The following is a 22,264-nucleotide window of genomic DNA, read 5'->3' as shown; positions in this document are numbered from 1 at the left end:
ATGGCCGTGCGTGTGGGCAGGCAGGGTGTATATGAGAAATCTCTGTACCTTCCTCTCAGTTTTGTTGTAAGCCTAGAACTGTTCTTAAAAAATGAAGTCTTTTTGGAACATTTTTGTTTTATTTTTATTGAGTTTTTTTTTGAGATATAATCGACATATAACATTATTTTAGTTTCAGGTATACAACATCATGATTCAATATCTATGTATTGCAAAATGATCGCTACAGTAAATCTCATTAATATCTGTCACATAAAAAAAATATCTGTCACATAATTGGGGCAGCCTGGGTGGCTTAACGGTTTAGCACAGCCAACAGCCCAGCACGGGATCCTGGAGAACCGGGATCGAGTCCCACACTGGGCTCCCTGCATGGAGCCTCCTTCTCCCTCTGCCTGTGTCTCTGCCTCTCTCTCTTTCTCTCTCTCTGTGTGTCTCTCATGAATAAATAAATACAATCTTTTAAAAAATATATCTGTCACATAATTGTACATAGTTACATTTTTTCCCTTGTGATAAGAACTTTTAAGATTTACTCTTGTAGTAGGGCACTTGGGTGGCTCAGTTGGTTAAGCATCTGCCTTTGGCTCACATCATGATCCCAGGGTTCTGGGATCGAGTTGGGCTCCCTGCTGGGCATGGAGCCCGCTTACAAGTCTCTCTCTCCCTCTGCCCCTTCCCCCAGTCATGCTCTCTATCTCTCAAATAAATAAATAAAATATTTTTAAAAATTCCGAAGATTTACTCTCTTAGCAACTTATAAATATGCAACATTGTATTATCATCTATAGTCACCATGTTGTATAGATATCCATGTGACTTATTTATTTTATAATAGGAATTTTGGACCTTTTGACCTCCTTTACCATCCTGCCCACCCTACTTCTCTCCTCCCTCAAAATAAAGTCTTTAAAAACACCTCCCTGCTTTCTTTTCCTCTTTCTCTAAAACATTAAATGACTGCTTCTTACATTGCCTCCCATGATCTAGAAAAACCAGATTCAGAACAAATAGTTTCTCCCACTAATGCTAGACCCAATACCCTAGATAGCTGTACCTTGATGTGTTTCCAGGGATTGGAACCCAAACATTCTTTCTAGTACAGCTTTCCATTAAGAACTTTATAAAATGCACTTAGCTAGAGATAATGTTTGTCTCTCTAGGAGAGGAGATACATTAGGAATCTTGCCCAATAGGCCAACAGACCTGATGGAGTCCTAAGAGAATGAGATGCCATTGGGAGAAGGGCCAAGACTAGTTAGTTATGAAATATTAGGGACCTGGGCCATTTGAATGGAAAGAGGGCGCATACACCAATGACCAGCCCTTTTCCGTGTCTGTAGAGTCCTGCTTTCATTTACTCTTGGGCCTATAGATGCCTACCTGTTGGTTCTTACCTGCCCAATATCCATTCCCCCTTCTGCTGGTGGCTGCTCTCTAATTTTCCCTGAACAGAAGGCTCTGTTCAGCAGTCTTAGATTTTGGTTTGGATGTTGTTGACTTTACCTCTCACCTCCGGGGTGGGCATGTGACTCAGGTCTGGCAAGGAGGGCCACACTCTCTTCTAGGCCAGTCTAGAGATGGGTGTCTGACCCCATCAACAGATGTTCAATTATTGTACATTGGATGATTTAAAAATTCTGCCTTCTGTACATGGAGGACTTTCTTGGTTGTATCATGTAAAAATCTTTCTAGCAACATTCCTTTCATTCTGCTTAGTATTTGTCTCTTTTGTTGTTGTTGTTCAATATTAGAGAATCTGTAATGCAGTTGAGTTAACACACACAACACTGTAGCAGCCTGGGGGGGTTAAAGATAGTTAACCAGCTGGGAGAAGAATTCATTGTCTAGCTTAATATTCAGAGAAATGTGAAGACAGGGTACTTTTGGTGGTTGAGCATTCTAAGATAAATGGACCTTATAAGAAATGAGACTTGCAGACTCAAGTCCAGCAGATTGCTTCAACCAGATCTGGTTAGCTGTAAACATCATTAGCTTAAAATGGTTTCTCCTACTCCTGGTGTCTGTGATAAGATAGGACTCTTAAAAGGAAAAGTGCTGTTCTTTCACATTGTAACTCCTTCTGGGGGTGTTAAAGCCAGCTGAAATCAGGCTTCCTGCAAGCTACATTAAGTTTGTGTTCCTCCAGGCCAGAAGGGAAATTGTGAGTCTCTTCCGGGTTTGGAGGTTCCAAAATTGAGATAGCTCTCTTCCCCAAATCAGGTCTTATATAACAAAAGATGAGCCCATCTGGATCAGTCTTCTTACATGCCAGTTTCAAGATATTATTCCCCCCCACCCCATTTCTCACCCCCACCCCAATTACCTTCTTGATCTCCAAGATCAAGATTTGCAAAATTTAGATGTTAAAATATGATTCTGATGTTGTGCTTAGAGATGATGATTTTTGCAATGAGTTCTCTGGTGGTTTTCTCAAACCATTGTTTAGATTGCCAGAAAACACTTTTGGAACAACTGACCAAAAATGTCTTTGAGTCAATACGTTATAAAAAAACTTTAAATAAAATAGTGGTGGTGATGATGGGAACTATTCTAGATTTTAAAATGACTAGATTTTAGAAATTCATTAAATTTAAATCAGGTGGACCTTACATGGATCCTACTTTGAACAAATAACTGCAAAATACATTTTGAGGAGATATAAGGTAAATATGAATGTGGTCTAAATGTTTGATGACATTAAGAAATTATATTTAATTTTGTTAAGTGTGAAAATGGTTTTGTGGTTATATAAGAAGATGTCCTTATTTTTTTAGAAATGCATGCTGAAGGGGATCCCTGGGTGGCTCAGTGGTTTAGCACCTGCCTTTGGCCCAGGGTATGATCCTGGGGTCCTGGGATCGAGTCCCACATCAGGCTTCCTGCATGGAGCCTGCTTCTCCCTCTGCCTGTGTTTCTGCCTCTCTCTCTCTCTGTGTCTGTCATGAATAAATAAATAAAATCTTAAAAAAAAAAAAGAAATGCATGCTGAAGTATTGGAGGATGAAATTTCATAACATTTAATTCATTTTTTATTATTTATTTATTTACTTATTTTAAAGATTTTATTTATTTATTCATGCGAGAGAGAGGCAGAGACATAGGCAGAGGGAGAAGCAGGCTCCCCGTGGGGAGCCGGATGTGGGACTCTATTCCAGGACCCCGGGATCACAACCTGAGTCAAAGGCAGATGCTCAGCCACTGAGCTACCCAGGTGCCCCCATTTAATTTATTTTTTTAAAAGATGAAGCAAATATGGCAAAATGTTTGTTAAATCTAGGTTATGGTTACACAAGATCCACTAAAGAATTTTCTATTTTTATATGTGTTTGAAATATAATACAAAGGCTTTTTTTAAAGGACAAACAAATTTTCTGTGGATTCCTCTTTCTTCTACATGTATTTTAAGAAACCAATATAAGCACCATCTTTGATGGAACTATAGAATAAAACTCCAAATATAAGTTAGATAGATTTAAATGACTTCAAAGATATTCTCTGCTTTTGGAATATAAAATTATGCAGCATTTATAAGTAAAAGTTCATGAAGCTTTCTTAATTCATCCATGTTCTGTGGGTGGGTGGGGATAAATGAATAATAAAAGCATTGCCTGTTGAAGGAATAAAATTTCAACTCATAAATTGAACTCCATGGAAATTATTTAAAGTACTTGTAAGTATAATAGTTTCACCAGAAATAGTTCTCATTTGCATGATAGCATTTCCTATAAATGAGCAGAAAGTAATATACAGTCATTGTAAAAAACACAGATAATCCACAAAAAGGAAAAAATCTCTCATAATTTCACCCCTTGTTATAAATATGTTGACATACTTTTACCCAGTACTTTTTCAGAGCACAGATACTTATCTATCTTCTTTCTTTACTTTCTTCTCCCGCTCTGTTACTGATCTTTTCCCATTCCTCCCTCCATTTTTGCAGAACACCATTAGACATGGAAACAAAACCAGAAACAGGAAAAGAGGCTACACCCAAGAGTGGAATCCACTTGTGACAAAAACATTTCACTCCTAGTGTAGAGGCTATTTTCACTTTGGTAACTTAGGGTATTTTAAAAATAAGTGGGACACCTGGGTGGCTCAGTGGTTTAGCATTTGCCTTTGACCCAGGGCTCGATCCTGGAGTCCCAGGATCGAGTCCCACATTGGGCTCCTGCATGGAGCCTGCTTCTCCCTTTGCCTGTATCTCTGCCTCTCTCTTTATGTGTCTTTCATGAATAAATAAATAAAATCTTTAAAAAAAATAAGTGTTTAAGATTTCTTGTGTATAAGGGCAAATAGTCCTTTGTTGGAAAGATGAGTTACAAGTATTTCCCGTTGGCTGGTTGTCATTTTTAAATGTTTCACAACTATTATTGCAAGTGATTACCATTATGAAGATTTCATAAAGTTACAAACAGTTATAATACAAAAAAAAGAGTAACCATAATACAAGGTACTCCATTAACATCTCTCTCTCTCTCTTTTTAAAGATTTATTTATTTATTTATTTATTTATTTATTTATTTATTTGAGAGTGAGGGAGAGTGAGGGAGATCGCAGAGAAGAAGAGGAAGAAGCAGACTCCCCCTGAGCGGAAAGCCCAACTTGGTGCTTGGTCCCAGACCCCGAGATCACAACCTGAGCTGAAAGAAGCTGTTTAACCCACTGAGCCACTGAGGTGCCCTTCTATCACATCTCTTGAAAACAATGGTATTATTGCTGAGCAACAATATTGTACAGAGAAATCTAATAATCATAATTGTTTTTATTGAGGCATAATTTACATGTAATAAAATGCACAGACTTTAAGTACTCAGTTTTATGAATTTTGGCAATTATATTCAGTTGGGCAAACACCACACAAAACAAAATGTGGTATATTTGCATCACCCTACAAAGTATCTTTGTGCACTTTATAGAAAATTATCCAATGCTTCCCAATGGGACAAGCATTTTGGATTTGTCACCATTGACTAGTTTTTATTTGCTTCTAGACTTCATAGAGTATATATACTCTTAAACCCAGCTTTTCTCACTCAAATGTAAAGTTTTTGAGGTTCATTGGTGTTTGTTGCATGTCTTAGTAATTCATGTTCAGTGTTGAGTAGTATTTCAGTATACGAATATACCACTATCTGTGTATTTAATGACCTATTAATGGATACTTGGGGTGTTTTCAATTAGGGCCTAGGAGCATTTGTTTATAAGCTGTAGGTGTATGTTTTCATTTTTCTTGAGTAAATACTTAGGAATTTCTAGGCTATAGGAAAGGTTTATGTGTATAAGGAATTGTTCAAGTATTTTCCAAAATGATTGTACTCTTTTACAGTCATCAGTATATGAGAGTTCCAGTTACTCTACTTCTTCATCAACACTTAGTGCTGTCTGGCTTTTCAATTTTAACTCTTCTAGTGGGTATGTAGTATTCTCATTGTGGTTTCAAATTTGTATTTCCCTTTTGATAAGGATGAGCATTAGTTCATGTGTTTTCTTTGCCATCCATATATCTTCATTTTTTGAAGTGTCTGCTCAAATCTTTTTTCCATTTGTAAATTGTGCATCTTCTTAATATTGAGATGTAGAAATTCTAAATGTATTCTAGACACTTTTGTTAGATATTGTCTTCTCATTTTGTTGTCTTTCAAGCAGTAGGTGTTTTTAATTTTGATGAAGTCCAAAGCATCATATTTTTCTTTTTTGGTTAGTGTTTATTGTGTGCATAAAGTAATCTCTGCCTACACCAGGGTAATAGAGCTTTTCTTATATTTTAGAAATTATAGTTTTAGCTTTTAGACTTTTATCTATAATTCACTTGAGTTAATTCTTATGTACAGTGGGATACTGTACTGCCTACACCAGGGTAATAGAGCTTTTCTTATATTTTAGAAATTTTAGTTTTAGCTTTTAGACTTTTATCTATAATTCACTTGCCTACACTAGGGTAATAGAGCTTTTCTTATATTTTAGAAATTTTAGTTTTAGTTTTTAGACTTTTATCTATAATTCACTTGAGTTAATTCTTATGTACAGTGGGATGCAAGGGCTGAGGTTCATTTTTTTCCATATGGATTCCAATTGTACAAGGGACTCTTCTTTCCACCATTGAATTACCATGGAATCTTTGTTGAAAATCAATTGACCTTATAAGTATGGGTCTATTTCCAGGCTCTCTATTTATTCTATTTATCTTTATGTCTACATCTGCACTAATACAGCATTGTCTTGATACTGCACATTTAAAGTAAGTTTTAAAACTGGATTATAGGGCAGCCTGGGTGGCTCAGCTGTTTAGCACCGCCTTCAGGCCAGGGCCTGATCCTGGAGACCCAGGATCAGGTCCCGTGTCAGGCTCCCTGCATGGAGCCTGCTTCTCCCTCTGCATGTCTCTCGTGAATAAATAAATAAAATCTTAAAAAAAAAAACTGGATTATATAATTTCTCTAACTTTGTCCTTTTTCAAAACCTATTATAGGTTCTTTTTTTTTTTTTTTTTTTTATAGGTTCTTTTTGTTTGTATTTTCAGAATCAGCTTTTCAACTTCTGTTAAAATATCTTCTGGGATTTTGATTGGGCTTAGAGATCAGTTTTGGGAAAATGGATATTTAATTATGTTTATTAAGCTTTATTTTTTTTGCAAGATGTTTCATTTAGAGGCTTTACACATCTTTTCTTAGATTTATTATTAACTATTTGTGTTATTTTTTAAATTTCAGTTTTGTTTGCTATTAATATATAGAAATGCAGTTGACTTTTATACATTGATTTTGTATGTGTCAACTTGTTAAGTTCACCTATTAGTTTTGGTTATATATATATACACATATTATATATATATATATATATATATATATATTCTATGGGGGTTTTATGTTTATAACCAAGTTATATGCAAATCACAAAAATTTTACTTCTTTCCATTATTTTTCTTGCCTTATTGCATTGGTTTAGAATGCCAGTAGAATTTTAAATAGAAGTGTTGAGAGTGGACATTCTTGCTTTATTCCCAAATGGAAGGGAAAAGTGGTTTGATGTTTCATCATTAGTATGTATCTGTAGTTGTTTTTTTAATTTTAATTTTTTATTTTTTGTTTCAAGTTTTTATTTAAATTATAGTTAGTTAACATATAGTGTAATATTAGTTTTAGGAGTAGAATTTAGTGATTTATCACTTACATTTAACATCCAGAGCTTGTCACAAGAGCTCTCCCTAATACCTATCACCTATTTAACCCATCCACCCACGACCTCCCCTATCCATAGTTTTTGGTAGATGGTCTTTATCATGCCCATATAAACACCATATACATATACCCATATCATACCCCATAAACACTCCCAATATTTCTACTCCTTTGGCCTTTACTTGTATTTTATAGTCTGCTGACTACATCTGTCTTTAGGTTTTGATGAAAATAAAGTTTGTGGATTTTAAAAAATTTTGTTGCTTTTTTATGATTTCTCTATGAGAGAAAAAAAAAGCTGAATTGATATAGCCATGTTCCTACCCAAAGTCTGTTTTCTCTGTGAGTCCAGACACCCTGCATGGTTTCACAGAGGCTGATTATAATAAAGTACATAGCCATCTGTTATTGTAAATGTGACTTTTGGGTCGCAATTTTTATAATGAATCTGTAAATAAAGCCTGGAAAAATGACTTATAAGACGTAAACATTATAAACCTTGACAACGTAAAAATTGTTACATATTTGTCAAATATCCATATTTTAAGAGGAAAAAGTGCAAAAGGGAGGGTAAGTGCATAAATTTGAAAGTCCTTTTTCATCCTGGTGTGTACAAGGATACTGGGTAAAGCAGCGTTGGAGAGCAAATAAACTTGGACAGTAAACTCCGCCAGGGCACAGGCTGCTTCACACGCCCTCACATCCGTGGTATTTTAAAGTCACAGCTGCACATGTTAAGGGCACTGTAAAAATGGCTAAGCTGATGACTACACAAATAAAAAAGTTGAAATACAGATACACTATTTAAAGTTCCAATGATAATCATAAAAATCATTAAAAATAGAAATTGGGAACAATGATTTTTTTGTGTTTCTTTCATTTTTGTTTTTTATTTAAGAGAAGAGAGATTTCTTTCATCATTACTTTTCTGTACTGGTTGAAGTTCACATATAGCTTCTATAATTTAAAAGAAATGATTGAATATAAAAGAGAGAAAAAACCCAAAGCAGTCACTGACAAATACTTTTGAGAGCTTTTTATTGTTTGTGTTTTCATTGGTAGCACTGGATTGCTACACACGTTTAATAAGTTTTTTTTTCTTATCATGTTTTTTGGTAATTAAGGTGTCATTAGCATCATTTTTAAAATCAGCATAATATGACATGAATCAACAATTATTTATTTAATTAATACCCAACGTTTAGGCATTTCAGTGGTTTCTTTCTTTTATTAGATAATATTATGACACATATTCTTACAGCTAAATATTTTATGCTCATGAATTATTTCTCTAAGATAAATTCTTAAGATTAAAATGTGCAAATGGTTTATAAAATTTTGGTTAATTGATATTGTCACTTTAATTTACATCCTAACAAACAATTTTGTCAAATGAATTTTAATTATTCAAGTAAGTTTGAGATTAGTCTCCAGAGTCCTTAACTCCAAACATTTCTCCTTAAATACATGATTACTAAGATATACTATGGAAATGACTTTGTATATGACTACTTAGAATATTTGAGTAATTGGGCTATTTTCATGTGATAAATGACCAACCCTTTCCCAAACCATGTAATAGGAAATGTTTCGATGCAAAGTCATGACTGAATGAAATGTACATCTAGTGAAGGGGCTTTATATTCTTTAAATGAGCTGAGGATTTAGAGTTCCTATGTTCGCAACAAGAAGTTACTACCAGATGTAGTCCGTGAGAGAAAGGGCTATAAACAATGAGCACTCAAAAACGGGCTAATTTCATCCATATTTGTATTTGCCTTCAGAATGTGTGTGTGTTTAAATAGATCATTTACCAACATAAATTAATTGTATTGATCCTATTTAAACATTGGTTTATTTTCCAACGTATAGCCTTACTGAATAGCGGAAGGAGTTACTAGTTCTGGGGAAGATAACCTGGGATGAGAAGCCGAGGGTGAATCATCCAAAAACTGGCTTCACATAGATCGTTTACAATATATATTTGAAACCTGATTATTTCATGCAAACTTTCAAATACTATGTTTATCTTTACTATAAAAGTTATATAAGAAAACAATGCCTTTTTTATTATTGATATTCCTGGAATTTAAATACCTTATGTCCTGGTCAGGTGAAACAAATGTTTTAACATGCAATAGAAATTTGCGTAATTGCAATTCAGCATTTCAAGAACAGTTGTTATCAGTGAAAACAACTCACGGAGGGGAAAGCCACAAATGCCTGCACTGCCTTAGAGGTGGGGTGGGGGGGCACTGCCCCAGCCACTCTACTATCTGCACCTGCTGAAGTACGGTCATCTTTCTCAGTTTAGAAGACATATATCACTTCCTCCAGAGGGAACTCAGCTCTGACGATCGACCTTTTCTTCCCCTGCTCATTCATTAGCATTGATAGATCTTCCTCACCTACCTTATTGTGATTCTGAAAACAGGTGATCACACACAAGGCATATTGGAATATCTCTTATTCAGATGCTTCCTGTAATAACACCTACAGACATACTATCTTCTACTCTTCATGCTTTCTATAAAGATTCAAACAATACCAAAATGTTGAAATTAGAGAGTGAAATGTTTCACTTCCCAAATGTTTCACAATTTCCCAATCCTAGAGGTAACCAGCATTAACAGTTTAGCTTGTGATCTTCCAGTATCTAGAGGTAACCAGCATTAACAGTTTAGCTTGTGATCTTCCAGTCTGTTCCATGCGTACACACTCCGAAGCTATATAGTGATATATATTTGCCTATATTTATGTTTTTAAAAGACAAAAATGGGTTCATACCACACATTTTGCTCTACGACCTGTTTTTTTTTTTTTTCCGTTTAACACTTTCGCTTATCATGGATAGCTTGCCATGTGGGCATGTCAGTTCATAGGAGTCACCTTCACCTTTTTAATGGCTTTATGAAATTCCATTATATGATAAACTGCTACTAATTTAACCAGTTCCCATTTGATGGACACTTGGAAACTCTGTAATTTCTTTGGTATTCTCAAAGAAATGGATTCAATCCTGGAAAGACATTTCTTACATCCTTAAACTCCAGAAGGCAAGTCTGCCCTCTCTGAAACCAGGCAACTTCAGATTCAGATAATTAGAAGTGTGTTATGTGTGAACACTTTCCTCTTCTCCATTTTGCTTGATGTTTTGGATTTGAAATAAAACCAGAATAGTAGCCATGGCATATAGTAGCCATGGCATATGTTGCAACTGTTCATTTAAGGGCTCCTCTTTCCATACAAACATTCTTCTTTTGACCAGAGAACGGTTGCTGACAAATCTGTGTCACTGTGTGTGTAAGTGTGGCTATGTGAGTATGAGGCTGTTGTTCTCCAGGGACAAAGGTAGGAGTTGGTTTAAAGGAATCCCTTCAATTGAATGCTAGACCTGCCTTACCATAAAACAGACTGCCTTTTGCAAACAAGACAACTGCAAGGTGAGGGTTACTGCATTCACATGCACAGTTATGCATGCAGTCCACATACATGCATAACAAAATCACAATTATATACTTATGCATACAATCACGTATACATATAGGCACTCACAGTCACATACACAGACCCACACTTCTGTTACACACTCATACTGAGACATATTCTGCACATTCTGTGCATGTGTACACATTAAATATAAAGTCTATATATTATATGTAGTATATACATTGTATATAAAATACACTATACACCATATAGTATGTATACACACATAATATATATATATATATACTATAAATATATATACACACATATATACAGAATCACCTTATTCAATAAAAAGCTATGAGGGTTCACAATGTGCTAGGGTGTGGGTTTGGGGATAGGCAGGGGAGGAGAGGGAGGATGGAGGAACACACAGCCTTGCAAGCTCAGTTCCTGTCCCTGAGTAGGAGGAGTGGACAAGCTGACTCTAATATCTGGGGGCCAAAAGATCACTAGGCTTGGGTAAGCTCCTCCGTGGCCTGCTGGTCCTTCCAGGTCCTTCCCTTCTCAGAGTCAAGAATGGCTCTTGGATGGTGGGAGCACACCTAATACAAAGTAAACCCCCACCCCCAACCGCATCCATTGCCTGTTTCTGTGCTGGGGACTCAATAGCCCTCCTTTTTCAGTGGAAGATTTAAAAATGTGTGAAAGGATCACCCAGTTTGGATGATGTCAGGGGAAGTGGCCTTCGTATCTACTCCCTGGAGGGAGCTTTGGCAGAGCGAATAGACATTATCTTTCCCAAGGGCTGCATTTCAGACCTATCCCAACTGCTCCTAAGAGCAGAACACTCTTCGATGCTCCCAGTGGTTCCCTTTGCACCCATCTGCACCTGAGCAGCACTGTGGGGTTAGAAGTTATGCCACTGTTATATGGTAAATGGAATTTTGAAGATAACAAGTAACTTTCTTTCCTCTAATTGTTTAAAAAACAGCATTCTCTATGCTGTTTTCCCAGTGTCTTTAAGTTTTTGAGAAATCTTCCTTATTGCTCCTCTTCTTTCTCCAACCAGCGTCTTCCCACAGAGATGTGACCAAGGGATTCTCAGAAAACCATTTCCCTCCATTCTCTGCTTCTTAGCAAATCTAGTGCTTATTAAAAGACTCTGTGTCTTGGGTGAGGTGGATGCTTGGAGCCTGAGGAAGAGGGCAACAGACAGGATCCTAGGAGGAAGGAATTTCAAGCTGACATCCATTCTAGCCATTCAGTTGATGTTTATGGAGCCCTGGTAATATCAGAGGCCTTGCTGAAGCCATTACAGTCACAATGACAGAGGGTTGGACATGACCCATCCACGGGGGAGACACAATGTAAACAAATAAATCACTCTGTGGGTTAGTGATAACCGCCAGGAAGAAAGATGGAGAAAGGTCAAAACACAGAACTGTATAGGTGTGTGAGTGTGTGTGAGTGTGTGTGTATGTGCTTCTCTCTTACCTGGTGTGGTCAGGGAAGTTGTCCTCGCAGAAGGGATATTTGAAGGGAAGCCTGAGCACAGTACAAAACAGCCCTGGGGCCATCAGGGGAAAGTGATCCAGGCAGAGGGCAAAGCCCACGCAGAGGCCCAAGGTGGGACCAAGCTCAGCATTTCCCAGTAATTCCAAGGAGACAGGTAGGAGCAGAGTGAATGGTGGGGAGAGGGTGGGAGGGGGAAGTGAGGCTGATTAGGGCACCAGTCAAGGGCCTTTGGGTGCCTTGGTTAAGAGTTGGCATTTTAATTTAAAACAGAAACCACTAGAGGATTTGGAGCAGGAGAATTCTTGTGGTCTGATTTTTGTTTAAAAATGTTTTAAAGTATTTTATTTATGTATTTGACAGTGCACAAGCGAGAGAGCATAAGCAGGGGGATTGGCAGAGGGAGAGGCAGGCTCCCCTCAGAGCAGGGAGCCCCAGTGGGGCCTGATTCCAAAACCCGGGGAGCCTGACCTGAGCTGAAGGCAGATCCTTAACCCACTGAGCCACCCAGGCACCCTGATTTTTGTTTTTAAAGAGAGAGCTCTGGCTATAGGAGGAAGAAGGAATGTATTTGAAGGGGGCAAGAGGAGAAGGGATATCTTATTAGGAGTCAGTCACGAGTTTAGGGGACGAGAGAGGTCTGGGCCAGGCAGTGTGTTGGGATGGAGAGATGGGCTCTGTGCGTGTGGTAAATGGTGAGCAGGAAGCTGTGCTTCAGCCAGAGGCTCTGTGGCTTTGACACTCTGAGGCACAGTGAAAGCAGAGCAACAGTCCAGGTATGGGAATACTTGCTGTGTCTGCAGAATGAAAGTAGCAACCAACCTTTGTTGAATACTGAGCTGTACTCCCCATTTCACCCTCCTCATGTCTGTGTGAACTTGGCTCTGTTGCCTGTCTTTTTGCAGTTGAGAAAAGGCTGGCTCAGAGAGGACAGGCAACATGCTCAATTCTCACAGGTAGTGTGAGGCAGAGCCGTGACCTGGACCTACTTTTGTTTGGCCCTAAAGTCTATAATGTCACCAGGCTCTATGACACTTCATGTAAGAGAAGCCTCGTGCTTGCAAAAAGTGGTCCGTGGCCAGTGGCATCAGAATCCTTGGAGGGGTTTATTAGAAAGAAAGACCCCCCCTCTACCTCCTGCCCCAACTGGAACTTACTGAACCGGAACCACTGAGGGTTTGAGATCCATTCTGTAGGGGACCAAGGACTTGAACCGTGTCTCACATTTCATTCCAATGACCATTCCCTCTATCCTAGTTTAGGCCCCAGTATCAAAACTGTTACAGGACCTATTTGCAGTCTTACTGCTTCTTCCTATTTTGAATAAGTAATACATTTACAAGGCTCAAAAGTAAAAATGATTTAAAGTGATACATTGTGAAATGTTTCACTTTCAGTCCTGTCCCCATCTACCTGTTCCTCCTAATCCCCCCAACAAGTAACAACTATTCATAGTTTCCTGTGTATTTTCCATTTTTTAAGCAAATAAAAATGTGTCATTTTCTCCCTTTCTTACACAAAAGTAGCATGCCATACACACTCTTATGAATCTTGCTTTAAAAAATAATATATATACATACATATATATTTTTCACAACCATATGTAGAAAGTATCCTTGTTCTTTAAATAGTTGCATAATACCCCATTGTGTGGATGCCTGCTTAACTAATCGTGTACTAATAGCCAGTTCGGTTTTTTCCAGTTCCAGTCTTCTGCTTTTAGAGATAATGCAGTAATGAATAACTATATATGTATGCAGTTTACTAACTATAAGATAAATTCCTATAAAAGGGACTGCCAGGTCAGAGGTTAAAGCACTTGTCAATCTGCACCTTCAGGGTGTTATATCCCTACGGGTAACATCACAACCTTTTAGCCCGTGTCTCTTCCTGATCTGAAGCAGTAGATCTTTACCCAGTTAGACCCAACACCCTCTTTACCATCCTCATATGAAATTCTGAGACAATATAACATACTAAGAATTTTTAAAAATCAATATGATGATTTATCTGGTAATAGCAAAGAGAAATAAAAGTAATTTATAATAAAACAAGAGAGTTCACTACATGAAACACTCATGCAAGATTACACTGCGAGATGTTATGAATTCATTAGAAGTTTGCACCTATATGCAGACTGTGAATGCCACACTCAAAAGCTGACCAATACAGATGTGCTCTGTTGGTGACTCAGGACCTATGAGCACAGCTGCCATTGGAGAAATGATTTCCCAAAATGGTAAAACAAGCAAGCAAACAAACAAAAGCCTGTGGTTAAGGTGCTAAATGAAACTGAGGACAACCTTCTCTTTATTTACACAGCAGTTGCATTTCTGGAAAATTCAGTGCTTGTAAAATCTATGCAAAAACTCCTTTGTATTCTTATATAAAATGGGTTTAAGTTCTAGATTCAGATAATGATGACCAGGTTTTTCTCCTACCTGAATGTCCAGTGGGTCATTTGAAAGTCCTGTGGGACACAGGACAATTCTTCCTTGTGTGGGACCATCCTCCCTCCCTCTGTCTACTAAATGCCAGTAGAATTCCAAGTCATTGTGACAAAGAGGAAAGTCCCAAATGTTCACTATGCCTCTGCAGCAATGTCCTCTCCTGCCCTGAGAACTACTGCTGTGGGATCTCCTCTGGAGTCCATTCCATAGACCAGGAGCAGGTGAACATTTCCGAAACATTTCACCATGTTTGATTTCCGTTCAAAGCCCTACAGCAGCTCCTCGTTGTAGGACAAATACAGCATCCCCAGCTGATGGGACAGAGCATGCAAGTTTGCCAGTGGAAGGTTCATTTGGCTGGATTCAATGCTTCAACTGAGAGCCGGGTGTTGAAATACAGGCTTTTGGGTGAGAATGGCAAGTAGGACCCAGTGCCCGATATTGCGCTTGGTATACTGTAGCAAGGTGCTTCTGGTCCCTTATCCTGATGTGGTTCACAAACCCCAAATATTTCTGATGCTTTGGGCTCCGAATTTCTTGGTATCAAATAGTTTAAATATTTTTATTTTTGACAGAGTAAGAAGTGTTTAGTGGGATTCATCTTAAACATATGATGCATCATGCTGTTTACAGTGGTTCTTGTCATCATAAATAAGGCGATCCAAGGTTATAAATGCTAAGATGTCACCTCCTGGGACTGTGATTCCCTGTGCCAGGGTTCTCCTCCTGGTTACATTCCAGTTGCCCAGAATGCCTGTGACGTTCAGGGTGACAGAGCGTAATGACTTTATAAAATGTCATCGTGACCTCGGTGTTCAAGTGACCTTCAATACAGTCCAGCAGTCCAGAGGTTGCTCATCTTTGACTAAGCTGTACAATTTTGCTGTGCCTCAATTTCCCTATCAGCTAATAGGGAAAACAATACTATGGATGCTACAGGCACTTTTTTCTTCATATGCACTGTCCTTGACCTCTTGTCAAAGTTCATCATTATGTATTGACCATGTTATGGCTTTTTGAATACAGCCTGTCTCCCTGGCTAGATATCCACTCCATGAGGCAGGTGTCATTTGTTGGCTACTGGGTCTCCAGCATATATCCCATCACACAGATGCTTGACAATTCACCGGATGAATGAGTGAGTGAATGCACGAAGGGCTATTCTATAGACACCATATAGGTAAGGGACTGGCGCTTTGCGGATGAGGACGAGGATGCTTCCCTCCTTCCCTCCCTCATTCACCCATTCATTCATTTAGAAAGAAAGCTCCAGGAGACCTAATTTTCTGCCAGCCCCCACTCTGGGCAGCAAAGCCATCGGGACCCCTTGCCCCGGGGTCAGGCCACGCTCGGCTCGGTTTGGAACGGCTAGCACGCTTCCAATGACCGGAGGTGTGCACAGAAGCGGAGAATTCATTATAACCGGTTAGTCATCCGTGGAGACTGTAGACGCTGCCCGTGGGCGGGGACGCACCTGGCGTCTCCCCGGTGGGGCCTGTGTCGGGCGCCGAGCCCCGGTGGGAGCGCGGAGAGCCCGGGCCTCCGGGCCCGCACGGCCGCGTCCGAGGAAGCCTAGCGCCCGCGGGCATAGTTCTTTCCAGGGGCCACGGCGCGGGGGGGCCGGCCTCGCGGGCTGCCCGCCGCCCCAGGTCGCCGAGGCCGGAGCGCACGCCCGGGGCGGGGGGGTGGGGAGGCGCGCACAGCGGCTGGACGCGCCGGAGACCCCGCGGCTCGCCGGGGCCCCTCGAGGTGCGCTCGGGGCGAGGATGACTCAGCCTCCCTCGGGCCGTCCTCGCTGCGGGCCGGCGCGGAGGGCCCCGCAAAGTTCGCAGTCGCACCCCAGACGCCGCGCGCGGGCCGGGGGGGCTCCGACCAGCCGCCAGGTCGGGGCGCGCGGGGGGCCCCGGGGCTTCCCGGGCTCGCTCCGCCTCTCGGGTTCCCCGGCCCCGCGGGGGGCCTCCCCTCCGGGCCTCCCCGGGACCTCGGGACTGCGCGGGGCCGCAGGGCCCGGCCGCCGCCGCCGCCGCCGCCGCAGTCGCGCGCACCCCGGGCTCCGAGCCCCGGCCCGAGCGCCAGCGCCGCCCTGCGCGCCTCCCCGAGTCGGGCGCGGCGGCCGGAGGGGCGGCCACGCAGCAGCCTCCCCGCCGCCCCTTCCGCAGACTTTGGCCTCCCCCGCCGGCCCCGCGCGCCCCTCCCCGCGTGCGCCCCCCGCGCGCCCCCTCCCCGCGTGCGCCCCCCGCTGCCCGGCCCGCGGCGGCGGACTGCGGAGTTGCCCAGAAGTCGGCGGCCGCAGTGGCCGGGCGGGGCCGCCGCCAAGGACACCGGAGTTTGCGAGTCAGTCCCCGCCCGCGCGGCGCCTCCCGCCGGACTCCCCGGGGCCGCCGAGCGCGAGGCGCGGCTCGCTCCCCTCCCCCTCCCCCTCCCCCTCCCCCTCCCCCGCCGCCCGCCGCCCGCCGCCCGCCCTCGCTCGCTCCCTCCCTCCGCCTCCCGCCCTCCCCCGCCCCCCGCTCCCTTTTCTGCTCCCCAAGTGAGCCCGGCGCGCGAGAGGCAGGCGGGGCGGCGCGGAGCCGGCAGCCCAGCGCGCTCGCCGCCGCCCGGCGCAGCTCCCCGCGGCCGCCGCTGTGTCGGAGGAGCCCAGCATGGCCGGGCCGGGCTGGCCGCGGCGCGCGTCCCGGGGGCCCCGGGCGCTCCTCGCCGCCGCGCTTCTCTACGCGGCGCTGGGGGCCGCGGCGCGCTCGGAGCAGCAGATCCCGCTCTCCGTGTAAGTGCCGGCGCCTGCGCCGCCCGGGGAGGGGACCCCGCCGCCCGCCCGCCTCGCCCAAGTTGGGGCGCCTGCAGGTGCGGCCCGGGCGGACCCGCGGCGGGCGCCGGCCTCGCCCTCGCCCCGGCCCCGGCCCTGGCCCTCGCCCTGGCCCTCGCCCTCGCACCTGCCGCCGGCCCGGGACGCGCGCGGGGGCCGGCGAGGCTGCGCGGGGCTGCCCTTGCCGCCTCCTGGGTCGCCCGCGGACACCTGCACGGGCTCCCCGCAAGTGACGGCGCCAACTTTGGAGCCTGTTTACCGAATCCAACTTCCACGGGCCGCTTATTTACTCTCTCTTTCTGTCTTGCCATCATCTCACTTCTTTTTTTGGGGGGGTGGGGGGATGGGGGGGTTTCTTCCGACCAGTATTTGCCAGGTGATGGCCAGCTTGGGTGGTCAAGTCCTCCGACAATTATTCACCTGGAACCCGGTGGTGTGTTCAGGGAGCTCGGGAGACTTTGCGCATTTGGAACTTGTGACCCCCTCGGGCCCCCTCCCGCGTTGCGCTCTGCAGTTTGGTGCTGGCAGTTTCTACCCAGGCGCTTTTGCTATCTTTTTTTTTTTTTTCCCTCCAATGCTCTGTCGCCCGGCTCCTCCAGCCACAGCCCCGTGTGTGCGAGCGTGTTGCCGATGACACGGGTCTTACATTTGTTCCTGTGCCCTTTCTCCCTGTAGGGTGAAGCTCTGGGCCTCGGCTTTTGGTGGGGAGATAAAATCCATTGCCGCTAAGTACTCCGGCTCCCAGCTCCTGCAAAAGGTAAGGTTTCTGTGGTGGCAGGAAGCGATGATTTTTTTTTTTTTTTCCCCCAGCACAGAAAATGGAGGCAGATTTAGTTTTCCAAACAAACGTGAACCCCGAGCAGCATCAGTTATCAGGGGTGTCTCTGATCCCCCTCGTTTCTTGGCAGTGCACCGTGCGGTGATTTCTCCCCACCAACTGGTTATTTTTAGATGACACTTGATTCCAAACACAAAGAAAAAAGCAGGATCCTCACTGGCACTGTCCTGGCCGGGGCTCGGAAACTGAGTGTGTTTGCATGGCTCTCTCCTTCTAGTGCCGCTGTTGCCGTTACTGTGTGAGAACAGATGCTTCTCTGGCCAAAAAAATGCTAACTTCCTCCAAGGGGCAGCCTCAGTACCTGCTTTATGATGTCTTTCACCTTGCCTGCGTTGGAGACTGGGGGGGTTCAGCGTCTCTGAGAAAGACGCTGCACTATTGTTTGTCATCCCTGCCGTTGTACAATCCCATTATTCCCCAATCATCTAGACCCAGGGCTGGGATGCATTACATCATTACAGATAAGGAGAATGAATGTGGTTATCTTTCCACTCAGCTGCACTGCCGGGTAATAACCTAGGAGAGTAGTCCAGTCCACAAACTTAAGAAATTGGTCTGCGTCCATATAATTCCGGAGAGTAATGAGAATGGAGAATTGATTATTAGGCTTTTATCAGAAGCTGCATCAATTTTAATTCAAACAGGCAGCATTATGCTTAAAATTACCTTGTGAGATATATGGTACTTTGCCCTCCCCTCCGAGAAAAAAGAAAGAAAAAGAAAAAGAAAATAGACTGGGAGGAGAGATGACAGGGGTTAAAAGAATCCCAAGTTAACAAATCAACGGGACCAATCTAAGTATTCTCTCAAAGGTAGAAAATAAAATTGGCCTTTAGGGGATAATTCTCTGAAAATGGGTACAGATTAAATTGTCAAGTTAACTTTTAAGCATTTTTAAATGTGCTTTTTGGGCCAATGTAACATATGTGTTATGCATGCTGCCTGGTAACCAAGTACGTATTTTATTTATGGCATTCCACTTCAGAGAGTAGCGTTTTTGGGGACATTATATGAAACAGTTTGTCACATGAAATCCAAATATCGTAATAAGGCATCAGCCCACAATGGAACGAGGGAAGATATTCTTAAAAATCGCCAATAGCCATACTCTTTGAAACTGTGGAAGGATTGTTTGCTCAGCTCCCTTACTTGGGGAAGGATTTCGTTGAATTACAGGCAGTTGATAAAAAACTTGAGGCTGTGGTGTGCCTTTATGAAAAATGATAATCTATATACCTGTGAGCCACCTGTCAGTTTGTAGGAATTGCTTCTCCTGCTAGTATTCTTTGAATCTGGACCAGTCTGTATCCTGCTTTGGCATTTCGCCTGCGTGTCAGATGTTTTACGTGAAGAGTTTTGGACTGTTGCGCTGCTTGTATTGCATCCTTGTGTATTTTCCTTATGCTTTTAAAGAAGAGAACATTTTGTATGACTTTAAGGAAATATTTTTCATCTGCATGTTGTAGTTGAGTTGTAGCAACTCTGAAAGTATCCCTTCAGAGCCTGTGAGTGTTTTTTTTTGGTTGTGCTTACATATCTTTTATCTCACATTTTGTAGGAGCACAGGAGAAAAGCTTTTTCTTTCTCTCTGAAGTTAGCACACACGCTCGAACACACAAACACACACACACTGCACAAAACCCCATCAGCCATATTATTGGCTACTGTATAATAGCAAATTGGAAACAGCTAGAATGCTTCTCTTACCTTCTCATCAGCATCCTTTCTGATACTGAATTCACCAGCCTAGCTTTGCTTTTGTCATGTTTGCAGCTTGACAATTGTGTAATTATTTCCAGCTGTTTATGGCTTTGTTGTCATTCCTTGCTGTTGCCTGGCATTTTGTAATCTGATGCAAGGGGAAGGTGGGCTGTTGCTCAGCATTAGGTTCCAGGGTAGATACCTGCTCTTGCATTTCGAATGCAGTCATCTGCCATGGAGTCCTGAGACACCTATGGCTTTGGCTTGATAGGCAAGGACTTCCATGAATCATGGCTAGAGCGTGTCAGACAACTTGGGGAGCACTTTTGTAGGTACCTTTTGGCCATCTTGGTCCATTGCCTCCAAATACGACAGCATTTTTTAAATTAGCAAAAAACCATTGATTTAGACAGTTCAGAGCATATGAAAGTATAAGAAAAGATCTAAGGTGCTCAGAGTGTTGGAGGCATAACATCATCTGGAAAAGCCGGGAGGCAGACAGTTGCTTTTCTCTCTCGCTTGTTTTCAGGTTTCGGGCCATTTGCATGAGGAAAGACTCCTCTAAGTCAAAACTCTATGCATCCTTCCATCACATCACTGCCTCCTTAACAATTAAGATACTCTCAAACTGAGTTTAAAAAAAAAAAAAAGCTGGGCTGAAAAAAAAATGAAGTTAACACTGTACTGAAGGGACTCAAAGGTGACAATACCATGTTGCATAACAGACTGTAATTACACTTTCAAGGCACGGACATTTAAATTTGATTTTCAGTTAAGTAGGCATACTGTATACCACTGTACAATTTTACATATTCTGTATAGTTTCTCTGGTTGACACTTCATGTTGTGAATTAATGTAGTATGTTCATTTTTAGAATGGGGATTTTAGTAATTTCTGCACCAAGGCAAAAACTTTACAAAACAGGTATTGTGAGTCGAAGTCAAATAACAATTGGCTGTTTATTTTAAGGTGTTTGGAGACTGGGAAAACTGCCATTTTTGGTAAGGTTTTTATTAGATAATATAATTTGAGCTAGCAGAATTATCCCTGACTTCATCAACATAAATACAAGTGTTTAACAATGTACCTCATTGTCATGGCTTCAAAAAGAAGAGTATTTCCCCAATTGTTTCTGTGTTTAATACCACGGCTTTCACTATTTTAGCTTATGATAATATGTTAGGTATTCTCTGCCAGACTTTCCCTATTTTTTTTTTTTCCTCCTTTTTGTCTTTGCTGAGTACAGGAATAGCAACCTATTAGTTTCTTTAAAAGAGGATATTTTTGAGTTTGTAGAACACCGTGAGCGTGTTTTTGCAAACTTGCGTGCTTGTGCTTTCAGGACAGTGTGGAAGAACATGAGACTTGTATGTTGGACTCCAAGTAGATCTCGAGAGGTTGTTACAGAACAACGGCCCCTCAAAGGGAAGTGCTGCCTCGCTGCTGTGGGTCTGTACCCCACCTGCCTGCCTTCCATAGCTGGCAGAAATTGCAGAGGTTTCAATTCACTTCAACTTTTAATTAACTTTCCTATTTGACATATTCATGCCAGTATTCAGCTGCCTCTTGCTTGCTTCATTTTCCTCAGATAATGCACATTGTTTGGGTGCTTCGGGGGAGACACGGTTTTATTACCTCTCTTTTGGGATTCAGCGCCCAGCATTCCAGTAGGTCCTGTAACCTAGGCTGTTAACTCCTGGGTTCCACGCCTCGAGCACTCACAATACAAGATATTAAAGTGGCGTGGTTCTCGTTTCCATCCTCCTTAGGAAGAATTTGGTGTAGAAGCTGGGTTTTTCATTCTATTTAGTACCGCATTCAGAGATTGCTCTGTTTATGGGAATGAAGGGTTCCAATTACATTTTCCAGAATCGTGATGATAAATACACAGCGGAAATACAGGTTGTGTGTGTCTCTGCCATCAGCGCTAGGAAAATAATGGACATTTACCTTGGATGCCTCATGCATCACGTACCAAACATGCACTTCTTGGAATGCACAACCAGGTTTTTGCGTTATCAACTATTTATTGAGAGGGCAGCTTTAATACATAAATGTGATGTCTCTTTCCACAAGACAGAGTCAGCAAAGTAAAAGGTGGGTTCTTTAACCCATTTTGATAATTATGACTTTTCATCAATGTGGAAATCGATGGACCTTTAAATAATTAAATAGGAGTATTCACTTATCAGGAATTGGGTAGCAGTGCTGTGCTGCCTGTAGGAAGCCTGACACTCTACAGATTGCTTTTCTAGGGGAGGCGCTACTTCGCTGAACATTTTTGAGTAAACACGGTTATTTGTCATTCTACAAGATTAATGCATTCAACCTACGCCGCCAATGGCC

The 22,264-nt window shown here is 42.3% G+C and overlaps 1 protein-coding gene across 10 annotated transcripts in view; it reads left to right on the top strand.

Annotated features, from left to right (window-relative positions):
* The window catches only part of CACNA2D3 (calcium voltage-gated channel auxiliary subunit alpha2delta 3), a 946,725-nt gene that overhangs the window by 95,772 nt on the left and 828,689 nt on the right, over nucleotides 1–22,264 (top strand). For 9 of the 10 annotated variants that reach the window (XR_005374880.1, XM_038566132.1, XM_038566133.1 and 6 more), the window contains one exon: nucleotides 18,054–18,135. Coding sequence is in view for 1 of the 10 variants with exons in the window: in XM_038566127.1 (XP_038422055.1) it covers nucleotides 17,218–17,339; nucleotides 18,054–18,135 (204 nt within the window). In the remaining 9 variants the exon portion in view is untranslated. Of the gene's footprint in view, nucleotides 1–17,217; nucleotides 17,340–18,053; nucleotides 18,136–22,264 lie in introns of those variants that run through there. The other variant, XM_038566127.1, reaches the window with a different exon arrangement.

Source organism: Canis lupus, chromosome 20, assembly GCF_011100685.1.
Source record: "Canis lupus familiaris isolate Mischka breed German Shepherd chromosome 20, alternate assembly UU_Cfam_GSD_1.0, whole genome shotgun sequence".
In the NCBI taxonomy this organism is placed as follows: domain Eukaryota; kingdom Metazoa; phylum Chordata; class Mammalia; order Carnivora; family Canidae; genus Canis; species Canis lupus.
This window is presented reverse-complemented; position numbering and strand designations above follow the sequence as displayed.